Source organism: Prosopis cineraria, unplaced genomic scaffold (assembly GCF_029017545.1).
Source record: "Prosopis cineraria cultivar Desert tree isolate PC_DT_omini unplaced genomic scaffold, ASM2901754v1 PC8, whole genome shotgun sequence".
NCBI lineage: Eukaryota > Viridiplantae > Streptophyta > Magnoliopsida > Fabales > Fabaceae > Prosopis > Prosopis cineraria.
Window position 1 is genome coordinate 2,347,496 of NW_026555339.1, and position 15,988 is coordinate 2,363,483.

A 15,988-nucleotide genomic window follows, 5' to 3' on the forward strand; every position below is an offset into this window, starting at 1 on the left:
CTCGATTGTCAATGCAATGGATTACAACTTGGCTGAAAAGGGGAAAAAAATGAAATAACAAATAACATAAGAAATTTATACATCATTAAACCACCATAAATATTAAATTAAACAGATTATAAAACTTGAGAAATATAAGAAATTTCAGTTTGGCCACCATCTCAAGAAGAACAAGAAATCAAAGCATGAAAATAGAGGAAGAGATTGAACCAAATTTAAATCTATCATCGCAACCATCATACCCACACCAGCGTCGTACCCTTGCTACCGTTGCAACCAGATCGCTGTCGTACGCCACCGCCTCACGCCTCTGCTCGCAGAGAAGAGACCCAACCATCGAACTGGAAGGGATGAGGGATCTATCGTCGCAGCTGTCACACTTACACTGCCGTTGCACACATGCCACCGTTGGAACTAGACCGCCATCATATGCTGCCGTCGCATGCAGCATGCCTATGCTCGTAGAGAAGGAACCCAACCCATCGAAGACATGGAGTCACCGGAAGGGTGAGGGATTTTAGGGGTAGAAGGCATTGGACGGTTGGGATTAGTTGACAACATTCAGCGGCAGAGATTTGAGGGTGTTAAATGACACACTGCGTTATGCAGAGGGGAAGCGCGAGCGCCATTATTAGATGCAAAGATTCAGGTTCCAAAAAATTCTCCAGTTGATCAACTGCTTTAATTTCGAAACAGAAAATGTTATAGGTAAAGCATATTTTGAATAAAGTAATTTTATAATTTGTTTCCCAAAAATAATAAAAATAACTAAATATATTATTTTAAATATCATAATTATCAGGATATTACAACGGCCCAAAACCAAATCAGGCTCACAATTCATCCCACGCACTATTGGCTTCAAAGATTTTTAAGCATCAGTTTTCATGCCATTTGCCATTTTTCATCCTAATCAAGAAAAGGCAGGGCCAGATAAACCTTGCGCTTTCATCATACTGTTGTACTTTGCAGGCACAACGGCACCAGCTTTTACGCATAAATCCAAAATAGCTGGTACACGCCCATAGTAACCTTTCCTTTCATCCACAAGTACAGGAGGATCTTGAGGTCTCCGTCTCCATACAATCTTTGGAGGTATGAGATCATCCACCTCTGCTTTTGTCCAAAAGTGAGCTCCTCGCCAGCTCTCATACTTGAACACACCACAAAGCCTAGCTTTATGGCCAGATGGCCCCACATGAACCTCTGAACAATATTTACAGACTTTTGCCGGATAAACAAACAGCAACTTCTGCACCCCAGACCTAAGAGTCTCCCAAGCTGTTAATGTTCTATTTGCTACTAAGGTAAGATCATTTGGTGACAACAACTCGCTTCCTCGGAAACTGCCGCTGGCAATATCACTGTAAGGGTCAGCCCCGGCCTGCCAGCATAGTTCAACAACAGCAGGAATGCGATCAAAGTCAAACCTTTGGTTGTGCTCAATAACACCTTGGAACATATTGTTTAGGTGATACGTTTCAACTGGAACGAGTATATCATTCAAACCACCTGCAACCCATTCATGACACCGGTTCTTGGCACGATGCTTGTAGCCATGGCAAGTCCGAATTAAATGTCCCTTCTCACCAATAAATAACTCTGGACAGAATCTGAAAGTGTACAATATGGGAAGATAAGAATAGTATTCTGTGGAGCTTGAGCTTAAGAAATGGGAAGAGACTGAGTCCAAATATACATTCTACTTAATTACCTGACTTGGATTCTATTTAATCAAATTAATGTTTGCCCATATTAAACAACTTGCAAGGATCAAGTGCATGAAAATTACCATAATTTATTACCATTTTAGGTGGAACAGGTCAATTAGCAACTCATAAAAATAGTTATTTATTGACACTAGTTATAATGAAGTTCTGCTAACTCATTAATAACAGGATAGTGGTGGGCCTGGTGACATCAGGGCATTCTTCACTTCAAACCTCAATGGTTCCTTCTCATTTCCTCTTTTCCGCCCCGTTTTCAACATCTAAATGGACATCTAGACCAACAAACGTGCAGATCTTTAAAAAAATTCAGTTCGGACAATGACTATCAGAGAGATAAATGTACTGAATCATGTCATTGCAGAAGTTGTCTAACACAAGTAGGAAACAGGTTATAAGATTGCTGAGAGCCATGTCATATTTCTGGTCATAACACCCCCAATTAAGATATAGAAATAAAAATATCACACCATAGAATCATAGGTAAAACAACGAGGTGCCATCATCAACTAACATAATTGAACTTACTTGCAAGCCATGACAGGAAAGGACTTGAGAAGGGTAGAAACGCCTTGGATGAGAACATTCCTGGCCTTGAGGACCTCCAGTGCAACCAGAACCATGGCACGAACTGGATATTCATTGGCCCGTTTTTCTATTCTCTGGTGAATCATGGGTCGGAGCTTCTTTAGGTTGACCTTAGTAATATAGAGCCGACGAGGGTACACAAGGCACCCATCGAATTCTCTATATAGAACAGTCTGCCAAAGATTCTTTCTCAAAGCCATGAAATCCGCAAACCTTTCCTTGAGAAATTAAGTAAAAAAGAGTCAAACGGAAATCCTTGCTCACATGGACCTTTTCGTTTATTTAACTAAATAAATTGGTTTCTAAAGAAGGGGAACCTAATCAGTTCTTGCTTAATTTGCCCCTCTACCAAGTTCTACCCTTTCTTCTTCTCTCTCAATTCAAATTCTTGTCTCTCAGTTATCCTCACTCTCTCTCTCTCTCTCTCTCTCTCTCTCTCTCACACACACACAATTCGACTCCCTTATTCACATTAAATCCTGCTCCCTCACCGCACCACTCTTTGTTCCTACAAATCATTCCTTAAACTCAGAAATCCTTCCTTCCCCATAAGCTTGCTTGGATCATCTCTTCCCCAAAATCATGGTAGGAAATACAAATTTGACACTTCATAACTTTTTCTAAGTCCAGTCTATAAATAGTTCAATATTCATTAATACTATGGACATAAAATTTGATATGTCAAATAATGAGAATAAAAAAAATGTAAAGTTTGATATATTGGACAAAATTTATATGAATAGTTCAATATCCATTAATACTAAAAATTAATACGATTAATTGTTCAGACTATAATGTGCAATCTGATCTCTTTCTCTAGCCACAGTCCAAGTTCCTTTTCTTTACTCATAATTACTACCAAAATACAATATTCTCAATAATCAAGTTTTCTCACTTGTACAGATCAAGTTTTCTGCCACACAAATCACACAAATTCATTGCCCATTTAAAACCGTAAAGTAGAGACATAACCAACAATAATTCGAAACAAAACACTGAAGAAAAGTTCAAAAAATAACTATCCCTAGAATAGAGACACTAAAGCAAGCTTGATACGGAGTTAAAAGCCATAGAATCATACTACTTTGTGCTTGAGCTCTTGATCGTGGCCTCCTGATATTCATAATGGCAAGTCAGAAGTCAATGTTTACTGGGAAATATATAAGAAAGAGAAGTTTTACCTAACAAAATAAAGAAAATACGATATAAGATTTTGAAAACGCAAATCAAAACCGAAATATTACCCTCTAGGTATCAATCATAAGCAAGGAAAACAGATCTCAGCTTATCACAACTAGGATAACGAGAATGAGCAAAAATCCAAGATCCATATAAGCCTTCAAAGCTTCCTGATAGTATGGTTTTTATGGCTTTTAACTCCACACAAGATATCTAAAAACCAATCTTTAAACATCAGTACATCTAAACGTAATATGAGAACACCAAAACAGAGACACTCGAGCAAGCTTCGAACAGATAAATAAAGAGGGTAATGAAAATGTTACCTCTATCTGCTCGGACCCAAACCTCAAGTTACTTGTATAAGGTCAGACAAACTCGAACCCAAGTGCTAGCTGCTTTTCTCGAACCCGAATTTCCTTGCTCTGTCTCCTTCCTCAATAATCACATACGGCCAGGTGCACGTTCCTTCTCGGCTCCGAAATGACCTCGAAATACGAATAGGAGCTTGATCCGTGAGAGAATCAAGGTCGCCGGCGTCACAGGAATCCCATCTGTTAATGTGAAGCGATGCGGACGAGGAGAAGCAAACGGAGGAAGTGAGTGTGAAGGCCCGAAATAATTTTGATGGAAATGAAGATAGATGTGAATGCACAAATGGAAATTGAAATGAAAATGGATATGAGATTTAAAAATATGGTTGATTTGTTGATGGAATTTTGCTCTAATTTTTATCCAAAATATATATTCCTAATATTAAAAAACCAAAATACCCTTAGTCAGATAAAAAAACCCTAGACCAACACAGCTACCCTTCTCCATATTGCCCACTAAAAGAACGGTCACTGGAGAACAATAAACAAGAATCCAGATTCAACAATCAACAATAAACAAAAACTACCATTAAAACAATAATTCCAGATTCAATAATCAGGAAATCGAAGGCAAAGTTCGAGAGGGAGAGGGAGATCCAAATGCAACGCTTTCGCTCTGCAACAATCAGGAAATCGAAGACGAAGATCGAGAGGGAGAGGGAAATCAAAACTGAACAAATCAAACCCAACAATCGAATTCCCAAATTAGAAAGCAAGGAGCAAGAACCCAAAACCCAGAACTTGCTGCCGCCACCTCCTCCAATATCTCCACCAGCCTTCCCACGTTCTTCTTCGCCACCATCTGTGAACCCAAATCTTAGTTCAAACCGAGATCGAACAAGATAAATCATATTTCCAGAGCCACGCATAATCGAAGGAACAAGTAAGCTGCTTGAATATAATGAAACCGTTTAAAATGAACCCTCTCGCACTTCGAAGGATACCCAGAATCCCAGAAACCCATAAACCCAGAAATGAAGGTGTCAAGCCACGCATAATCGAAGGAACAAGATAGCTCACAGATATTTCTCCGTCCCAACCCAGAATCAAAGGTGTCGAGCCACACACGAGCTTCAGTCATCGTCTTCACAGGGCGCGATTGCTCTACCTTACATCACCATTCTTCGCGCGAGGTTCTCGATTCATTCCTAACCATCTTCGAGAACGAGATCTTAACAGGCTTGAAGGAGAGAAGTAAAAGGGGAGTCGACCATCGCCATTGGAGTAGGAAGATAGCTTGAAGAAGAAGAGGATGATGGTTCGCAAATGGGAACTGTGTTTAGAGGAGGAGGACGAAGAAGCACGATGGCTAGGAGATCTGACCCTTCATTTTAATCCAAATCGCTCCTGCTGTTTCTTTAAATTAATTTTAAATATTTTTAATATTATAATCATTAATATAAAAATTTTAAAATTTTAATAAATATGTTGATTATGAATCTACATATTTAATTTAGTAATCTAATTTAATATTAAATTTTTTTATAATTTTACAATTCAACTGTTGAAATAAATTTTAAACAGTTTAAATATAATTTAAATTTAAATAATATATTTAATATTAAAAATTTTATAAATTAATTATTCAAACGTATTTTAAATAATCTAAATTTAATATTAAAATTTTTTATATTTTATATTTTAATAAATATAATATTAAAAATATTTAAAAATTAATTTAAATAAATAAAAGATATCAATTTAAGTTAAAATAAGAAGTCAAGATTGCTTGTGATCTTATAAGCATTTGGTGCTTAATGCAGACGCGAAAGAAGTAAACAGGGCAGAGGAGGAAAACGAACAGATATGGGCAAGAGGAGAGAAGGGTGATGCATGGCAAGCGAGCAAGGCCGTTAACTGTCAAATTTTTTAGATTAGCACCAAGGCTAGTCAAGCAATTAAATTAGGGTGACATTATATCATTTTAAAAAAATTTTAAAATAAAACTATGTTAAAAAATAATTTAAGATATGATGTATGCTTGCTAGAAATATAGAGAGTAAATTTATATTTAATCCTATTTTTCATCCAAACAATTTTTAATTTAAAATATCGAAAATATTTACTAAAAATTAAAGGAAAAATTTACTTCCTCTGTTAAAAAATATAATACATTTTTAATCGAATCTCACTTCAATAAAATAATTATTTATTTTAAATTAATCATATCTTTCTATATTTATCCATATTAAACATTCTATAATAAATATAAAGTCTTTTATCAATAGAGATACTTAAAAAAAAAGGCAATAATTATATCTAAAGACTAAAAATATTTTATATTTTTTAACGGAGGAAGTACATGCTTAATTCTATATATTTAATATATTTTTATTTAATAAAATTAAAACAAGTAATTTTAATGTATTAATAATAATAATTTATTATAAAAATAAATAATATATATTGATTTAATTTTAGGAAAAATCATTCTAAGGTCCCATGAAAGCATTCAAAATACGCTGAAGTTTCATGAATTTATCAAATAGCTGTCAGATTTTAAGGGACTTAAGGGTGAATAAGTTTGAAAATGAAATTACTGATTTGTCCTCTGCCATTAAAAAAGAAATTTTGCTTGAACGCAGAATTCACGAAGCCCATGATCAGCGATTATGAAGATTGATGCATATCCATGATTGTTGATCACGGTAGGGTAATTTTTGCTTCCTCATATCTATGATTACTGCCCTTGTTTTCATCTAAGCGAGGTTAGAGTGTTTTTTTTGCTACTACAGTGTTTCATCGACAAAAAAAATACAGTGATTGTTGAGCGAGTAAACGATTTCTCATGCGTTAATGATTTCATTATTGTTTAAGGGTAGGATAATGCTTTCTGGGTATACCTACAATCATTTGATTTGCATAGCTAATGGGTGTGGATTATCTAGTGCGACATTGATATGTTGAAAAATATTTGATACGAACAACTCTACGTGTTGTCAATAGTGTATTCTTGTGTTGTCAATATGCTATCGATAGTTGTTGATACACTGTATTGTGCAAGATGACTTGTAAGAATGCTTATACCACCGAAAAACATGTATTATGTTATGTTTTTTTCATATAAGGGACATTTTATATATTATTCTCAAGCATATGATACAAGCTTATTTTGTTGGAAAATCTCTATTATGAAACAACGCTGCATCTTGTCAATAGTGGATGAATGTGTTGACATTATGCTGTGTGTAGTTGTCAATACACTGTGTGTGATGTAGATTGACCTGTAAGATGGCAAGTTCTTCTGAAGAACATATATTATATTTTTTTCATATAGGGGACATTTTTAAAATTATGACCAAGGAAGTATGCAATATGTTGGGGGAGTGTTAGAATAAGAACAATAAAGGAACGAACAACGTATGAAGAGTTGACAAGAATGATATCATCGAATGAGTAGCACATACATGCTCTTGTTTAGCATGGCAAATGAGTGGAATACCTTATGTACATGCATGTGCAGCAATCAAGGTAGTTTATGGCAATGTGTATAATTTTATAGATGAATGTTACAAGTTTATCGCTTAACAGAAGATATATGCCAACAACATGAGGCCGGTAGCCACACATGACTATCCATGTCTATAAGCATTGACAGTGACAAATTTATTAACCCAAACCTGCTTGAAGCTACTAATGACTATAAAGTCTTTGGGTAGGCTAAAGCGTAAAAGAAGAGAATCTCAAATCCAAAACAAAAGGGTTTATCATTGTGTAAGATGCCATGAGACTGGTCATACCTCCAAGACTTGCAAAAATCCTAATCTATGCTAGAAAATATCAAAGACAAGTGTACTTTTTTGTTTATGTATTTGAAATTTATTTTTTTATTTATTGCACCTAATGTATCAGCACTTGTCAATGAAGAATGCATAGCTTATTAATGAAGTGATAACTTGTAGTCAATAGCTAATGGCAAGTAGTCAGTCGGTTCTTGTAACTGGTTAATTTTTAAAGAGAATTATTGCACCTAATGTATCAGTACTTGTCAATGAAAAATGCATAGCTTGTCAATATAATGATAACTTGTAATCAATGGCCAACAGCAAGTAGTCAACAGGTTCTTATAATTGATTGATTTTTAAAGCGAATAACAGCACTTAATGTATTAACACTTGTCAACGACGAATGCATAGCTTGTCAATATAGTGATAACTTGCAGTCAATGGCCAATAGCAAGTGGTTAACAGGTTCTTATAACTAGTTGATTTTTAAAGGGAATAATGGTACTTAATGTATCATCACTTGTCAATAGTAAATGCATAATTTGTTAATATAATGATAGCCACTTCTTAATTACCAACAGCAAATAATCAATAGGTTCTTGTAACTTGTTGATTTTTAAGAAAATAATAGCACCTAATGTATCAACACTTATCAATAGTGAATGCATAGTTTATCAATATAGTGATAACCACTTGTCAATTGCCAACGGCAAGTAATCAACAAGTTTTTGTAGTTTGTTGATTTTTAAAGGGAATAACAGCACCTAATATATCAGTACTAGTCAATAGTGAATGCATAGCTTATCAATAAAGTGAAAACCACTTGTCAATCACAGTTGGCTACTTGTCAGCATTTAATTAATAAAACAAACTATTTGCCACATTTACAAACTTGTAATCACCATTCATAATAGCATTGTTTAAGTTAACTACACGAAATAGGTTAACTATATAAAAGGACGTGATTATCAATAAAGTTATATCCTATAGTTCTATTATTTCCTCTTTTTCCTTTCCTGGGATCTTTCTAACAAGGGCATGGCTTTGTGCTCCTTCACGCTGTTACAATGACTCAATAGCCATCACAAGAATTCTATCTTCTTCCTATAGAGGTCATCCTGCACCACAAGTCAGTCTTATAAGGTACAACAGAGATTTTGCAACAAAAGAAGCTTGCATCACATGCTTGAGAATAATATATAAAATGTCCCCTATATGAAAAAAAAAAATATAACATAATACATGTTTTTCGGTGGTATAAGTATTCTTACAAGTCACCCTGCACAATACAGTGTATCGACAACTATCGATAGCATATTGACAACACAAGAATACACTATTGACAATATGTAGAGTTATTCGTATTAGATATTTTTCAACGTATTAATGTCACACCAGATAATCCATATCCATTAGCCATGCAAATCAAATGACCGTAGGTATACCCATAAAGCATTATCCTACCCTTAAACAATAGTGAAATCATTAACGCATAAGAAATCATTTACTTGCTCAACAATCACTGTATTTTTTTCCATCGATGAAACACTGTAGCAGCGAAAGAACACTCCGACCTCGCTTAGATGAAGACAAGGGCAGTAATCATAGATATGAAGAAGTGAAAATTACCCTACTGTGATCAACAATCATGAATATGCATCAATTTTCATAATCGCTGATCATAGGCTTCGTGAATTATGCGTTCAAGCAAAATTTCCTTTTTAATGGCAGAGAACAAATCAGTAATTTCATTTTCAAACTTGTTCACCCTTAAATCTCTTGGGATCTGATAGCTATTTAATAAATTCATGAGACTTCAGCGTATTTTAAATACTTCTATGAAACTTTAGAATGATTTTCTCTTAATTTTAATTAACAACACATATTTTAAATATTTAAAATTATAAATCTTTTTTAAAAATAAAATGCAAGTTATCCCAATGGAGCTCATAATCTTAGATGGGAAGTGTGACAGAGGAATAGCAGTTGGAAAATGGCCGCAGTCGATGTGATGTTACACGTGACGTGTCCTTTCGAGCAACAGGGAAGGGGTTCTGGATGATCCCTATTTATGCAGTCAAGCAAGGCGTGGAGTCAAATGGGCAATGCATATGACAGAGGTCAGTGAGTCTGAATCAGGCTTTTTGGAAAATCCAATGGAAATTCTGGGCTCTGGGCAGAGACATAGATAGCCCAGTCCATTTAGATTATCAGAATGAAATGGGGACATGAGAACAATACCTGTTGAAATCATTTCGGAGTAATTACTCCCATTCAAAAAAAAAAAAAAAAACAACATCTGTTGTCATTCATCAGAAGTACTAGTCCATACTCCCTCTTATATAAGCCACGTTTATTTAATTTTATTTATAAATTATGATATAATTTTTTACATAATATTTAAATTTTTTTTTAAAATTATTCGTATGAAAGAGACGCTTTTATATTTTTACTTATTCTATGTTGATATTAATGAAGGTGGTATAAAATTTTATAAAAAATATTGAACGAGTATTTAACAGTTACGGTCCTCCAATACAATGCACCCTTTTAAATATATAACAAATTTCTTTTAAAATTTACTCAAGGAAAGAACAAGATGATAAAAATCTTAGTACTATAGTCGTAGTGCATTCACTCTCCTTTTGAATTGGGACACAAGCAATGCATCCTCTACACGCAAAGTTGGGTGAATTATTAAGGGAAAGTTTCATTAAAATCCCTTGATTGTGATATAATTTTAATCAATTCTTAAAAAAAATTTCAAATTTTACTGCAGGCTCAACGCACTAAAATAAAATAATTTATTTTACTTGAATGACCCAAATGCCTTTCAACTATAATTAACACTGCTGAAATAATAAATAATATATTAAAATAACAAATAAAGTTAAGGTTTTACAAGTAGTATTGTTACAATTATAAGTCAAGTAATGATTTTTACAAGCAATATAACTGAAATAACAAATCAAATTATAATTTTTATAATGAAAGCTACTAAAATAATAAGGCAATTTATAATTTTTACAAATAATATTAATAAAATAACACTGCAAGTTATAACTGCTTGCAAATAACATTGTTACAATATAATTTTTACAAGTAATATTATTAAAATAATAAATTAAGTTATAATTTTTATAAGTAATATTATGAGAATAATAAGAAGTTATGTTTATTCTATTAATATTATTTGTAAATCTCATAATTTGACTTATTATTTTATTAATATTACTTATAAAAATTGTAAGCTGATTTGTTACCTGAACAATGCTAATTATAATTAAAAGACATTTTGGTTATTCAAGCAATAAAATATATTTTATTTCAATACTATGAGCTCGTGGTGAAGTTCCAGAATTTTGTTGAGCCCCAGTTGAAATTATCACATTCAAAGACTTAGATGAAATTCTCCCAATTATTAAATCCTGTATTGGTACAATCAGCTACCTGATCCAACAATGTCCATTTCCCCTCGCCATCGCGTCGTGCAGGGATTTGTAATCATTTGTCGGCGCCAGATGTAAAAAACACAGAACAAAATTAAACAACTCTTGTAATCGGTCAATGAATTGGATGTAAATCAATCATCATCAATTAATGTTAATATTATTGTATAGTAGAAGGAGTTTGCCCAAGCATTTACTAAGGATTTAAAATTTAATATAATAATTTATATTGATTTATCTTAAATTTAATTTCTTCGATCATGTAAAGTTCTTTCTCACCGACCTGTCCAGTATTCAAAGTGTGCGTGACAATATTGGGAGGTGGGAGACCATGAGGGCTAACAAGGTTCGTAAGCCCTCCATGACGGGCTAAAAACGACATGCCAACTACAATGTTTTTATCGAATAACTAAGCCACTTATCTGATCTCAACAAACCACAGTGCCGTTCTTGAATAATGAACCCACTTCCCCGATTAATTTTTAACCTTTAGTTTTGAAAAGGAAATTTCCATGAAACCGACACTGCACTATTCTCTCAACTAGTTGTATAGTTAGTGAAGTCAATTTCCCCGATCGTTTCGTTCACAAAGCAGTACCAATAACCCAGTCGATGCCGACCAATAATCGAAGCGATTTTTTTTTTGTTTAAAAAAAAGCATGTTGTGGATGTGAAATATTTTTAATGCTCTTAGGTACTTCTTTCAAATTATAATATTTATCATTGATAACTAATTCACCTGTTACCAAACATATTAATTAAAACCTTATTCCTTTACAAATGTCAACATCTTTATACCTATGCCCTTAAGTTTTCCTAATAATATATATATATGGTCTTTAAATATAAATATTTAAAAAATAAGGATATAAATAGTAAAAGATGTAGCGTTTATTTAATTTTATATATTCTAAATTAGAAAATATTTTTAAAAACTAATTTATTTTATAATTGGAAGGAGCACGGTGAGAAAAGAAGTCCTGTGTCCAAGTCCGTGTATGGATTCTTGCCCCTGGGCATGAAGGTTCGTATTGGCCAATGCCATAACTCCAAGAGTCGATGCTGCTGATTGCACGATATTTCTTTCATGAACATTACAAGTATGCATGCAAATACAGCCATACACACATAATTTTTTTTTTGTTAGTTTTTACGATGGTTGTATGCATTTTTAAAAATAATTAATTTTTTTAAAAAGTAAATTTTTAATTATTTTAAGAAGGTTTTTTGAATGGTTTGTGAAAATAATTTGATACAATAAATAAGAGATAATATTTAGATGTCATCAGGGCGAAGCTAGAAGTTTTGTTAGGGGGCAAAATGATGAAGTGTATATAATAATTAAAAAAAATATATATATATATATAAAATAAATATTTTAACACATATATTTATATTTAATTTTATACATGTATATAATATATATATATATATATTAAGTTTCACTCGTCAATTTTTTATGGTATAAAAATCAATTTTTATTATGTTTATGATAGATGTTTTAGTAATTTTCCTTAATATGAATTATCATTAAATTGATAAAAAATTTTATCATCTTATAAACATTAAATGATTTAAATACATTATTATAATTTAAAATTCTATTCAATATAATAAGCTATATTACTTACTTATTAAATTTATTATTTAATTTTTTTAATGAATAATTGTAGTGAACAAATATATCAACACATTAATAATGCTCAATTATTATAAAATATTTATGTCAATGAGATTAACTTATATCAACATAAAAATTACTCATATCATAAATTTTAATAGCTTAATTATTTTAAAAAAAGTATTTTTTTAGAATATCTTCACCAAACCTCTTAACTTTTAAATAAGTAATTTCATAATTGATATCAAGTACATAGCATTTAATATATCTTAAAATTTTTGTTGCAATACTTAATAAAGTTTGTTAATAATAATTTTCACAATTTCTTTTATTAAATACAAAATAAAAACAAAATAAAATAACATCAATACTTTAAGAGCAAGCATGGGATTATCTTGTTGAAAATGAGTAGATCATATGATAACTATATTTTAATCTATTAAAATATTTGCTCTATACATATGTAAGAGACTACATATAAAATTAAAATGAGAATTTTATCTATTATTTCATAATTTTAATAATATGCCAACTTAAGGGAGCCAAAATATATAACCCTTACATTTTACAAAGAAAAAATTAAAAAGTTAGAAAGTCGTGACCCCCACCAATCCTCTCTCTCTCCACCTCTAGATATCATAATGTTTTAAAACAATTAAATAATACATCATATTTATAAAATAAAAATTTATAAATATATCATAAAATTTAAAAGTAATTAACCAGTAATAAATTTTTTATTTTTAGTATTGCAACCAAGCTTAAAAATGTTAAATAGCATCTTTTAACTATTCATTTAAAAGCATATGATATTCTAAACTTTTTATTGTGCAATGTTGCCTTTTAACATTTAAAAATAGTGCATTGGACACCTCATTGTTAAAAATATTAAATTGATTGATATTTAACTACAAAAATTAAAAAAGGGACCTAAAATATTCAAAAAAGAACTCAAAATTACAAATAAATATCCTAAAAAAATCAATATCGATTATATCCTTAAATAATGGTTGGTTAAAATTGTATTTTGACTTTTTATGTGGGCAAGAAATAACACTTGTATCATATTATTTATATGTAATTTATGAAACTTAATTTATTTTCATTTTTTATGGGGTACTTATGTATAATTTTACAATTTTTTTTCTATTTTTAACATCATTTTTTGTATTTTTTATGTTAACTAATGGTCAAAGTTAATTTTTTTTAATAGTTAGGTGTTTAGTGTATAATTTTCAAATGTTAAAGGACAAAATTGCATCATATAAAAGTTTAAAATACCAATCACTTTTAAGTTAATAGTTGAGGGAAAGATTTTTCTTAACCCAGTAGAAAATAATGTTTTTTTTATAAAATACTTATATTTTTGTAAAATCTCAAAACTATCTAAAAAAATAATTTATTTAATTTATTTTTTTAATCTTAAATAAATCCAAAAAAACGTAGCTAAATCTAAAGTATGATATTATATAACGGAGACGGAACCCGAAAAGAAGACATAGCACGAGTGGGCACGGGATTTGTAGATTAAAAGTCACATGCATTGCCTCGAAATTTTAATGAGTCGTCAGTCTCATCTTCTCTCGTCTCCTTCACCCTAACACAACATCACGAGGCCCTGTCCCTCTTGACTTAAAAAGCCATCACGAGGGATTTTAATTTTCACCAAATTTTGGTATTCTGCGTGCAATAGCACACTTATATATTGTTGCTCTGCAGTGTTGATAGAACATAAACAGCTCACTTTTGTCTTCTGCGAGTAATTATTTCGTCGCCGCTAATAGAAGACCAATTAACAAAAATTTTCATAGCAAGAATATTACTGCCTTTATAACGGAAGAGATGATCTTGTAGAAAGTTCGATATGCTAAAACCTAACAATTTGAGATAGAAATATCACGTTGCTAAAGGAAATCAATGCTGGCTATCATGTCGGGGATTGTTTTCAGAAATCGAGTCAGAGGCCTGTAGAACAATGGGTGATTTTTGCGTAGAAAGGGACACCATACCTTGTGCATCTTCAAAGAAGAGAGATGCACAAGGTATCAATGACCAATACATTACTCTGATTGCGAAGAGAGTAACGTTCAAGTATCCAAAGTTCAAACCGCATACTTCCATTTGATTCTTCAATATATTTCACCTTCTTACGATTGGTGAAGGAAAATGAAAACAAAATGGCGGATATACAGAGCATCAAGAGAGCAAAACCATATGAACGGAATTTGATTAAATGAGAGGCACGGCTATTGGATTTGGGGGGCATGAAAGTAATTATCTATGTGTTAGGTCAGGCGTTGACGCTCTCCCCGTGAAATAAGGTCACTCATGTCTGCCATCCTTTTCACGGTCACTTTATTCCATACGTAGTCCTCGATTGCACCTCTGAATCTTTCGTTTGTCCGCTTTGTAAATCACTGAATTAAGGGATCAGATTCACTAAGATGTCACAAATTATATTGTCCTTGTAATGGTTGCGAAGTCTAAAATCAGTGAAAGGCTCTCATTCCGATTGACTCGAATTCAAATTAAGAATAACCAAAGGCAAGGAATGAGATCTCTGTCCCACTTGAGAAGGCATTCTAACTCCGTAATTTCGCCGCGATTGAAGCATTTCTTGAGCACGCTTGACCCTTTTTTCATTTTTATTCATATCTGGGTTACGCTGGTTGGTTGCAGTTGAAACTAAATACGCGTTGCGCCGCGCGTGACTGCCCCTTTTGAACTTGGATTTTCAGTCTGCAATTGATGCAGCGGCCAAAAAAGAAAATCTCCCCAATTTATTAGTGTGTGTTTTGCATCCACAAATTTCAAGATTACATTATGCCAGAAGTAACAAATTGCTTCTAATTTCTAAAATAAATATTTCTTCAGCACCTACAGAAAAACAGTAACTTGCACTTAATTAGTGCTTCACTCTCTTTCATGCGGAAGTGGTGTTTGATTCCGCGATGAAAACAACGAAAACGCAGGCTCTCACAGTAGTCAATTTTTGCCCTAGATCCGAACACGATCTAAATCGAATCACATAACATTTTTTTTTCCTTCGATATATCTTTCAAAAAAAAAACTTGTAACTTCTTAAAAAAAAAAATCTACATGTATTCCATAGCAAGGCAGTAGTATAGTACTTTTCCTATATTTCTTACAAGAAAAGGGACTGGAAAAACTAGAATAACCATCACCTATACGAAAAAAATGAACAATAAAAATATCACCTATGAAAGTGCAATACATCAAGAAGTTGTGCATGGCAAAAGAAGAAGTTGTTGAAATGAAAATTAATTTCCATATATGTTTTGAGATTATAAGAAAGATTAAACCC

General features: G+C 32.3%; 1 protein-coding gene across 6 annotated transcripts; it reads right to left on the bottom strand.

Annotated features, from left to right (window-relative positions):
* Positions 1 to 756: 756 nt before the first annotated feature.
* On the bottom strand, positions 757 to 5,190 carry LOC129318273 (APO protein 4, mitochondrial-like). Of its 6 annotated transcripts, none has more exons than XM_054962986.1 (5): positions 3,821 to 5,190; positions 3,560 to 3,707; positions 3,397 to 3,428; positions 2,256 to 2,533; positions 757 to 1,613 (listed from the first exon to the last, which is right to left on the bottom strand). In XM_054962986.1, the coding sequence occupies exons 4-5, from the start codon at positions 2,513 to 2,515 to the stop codon at positions 914 to 916; spliced, it is 960 nt and encodes a 319-aa protein (XP_054818961.1). In that variant the 5' UTR covers positions 2,516 to 2,533; positions 3,397 to 3,428; positions 3,560 to 3,707; positions 3,821 to 5,190; the 3' UTR covers positions 757 to 913. The 6 variants fall into 6 exon arrangements, with proteins under 6 accessions (XP_054818961.1, XP_054818960.1, XP_054818956.1 ...); XM_054962985.1 differs by having other exon boundaries at positions 3,397 to 3,465; XM_054962981.1 differs by lacking the exons at positions 3,397 to 3,428; positions 3,560 to 3,707 and having other exon boundaries at positions 3,821 to 4,048; positions 4,889 to 5,190.
* Positions 5,191 to 15,988: the final 10,798 nt, after the last annotated feature.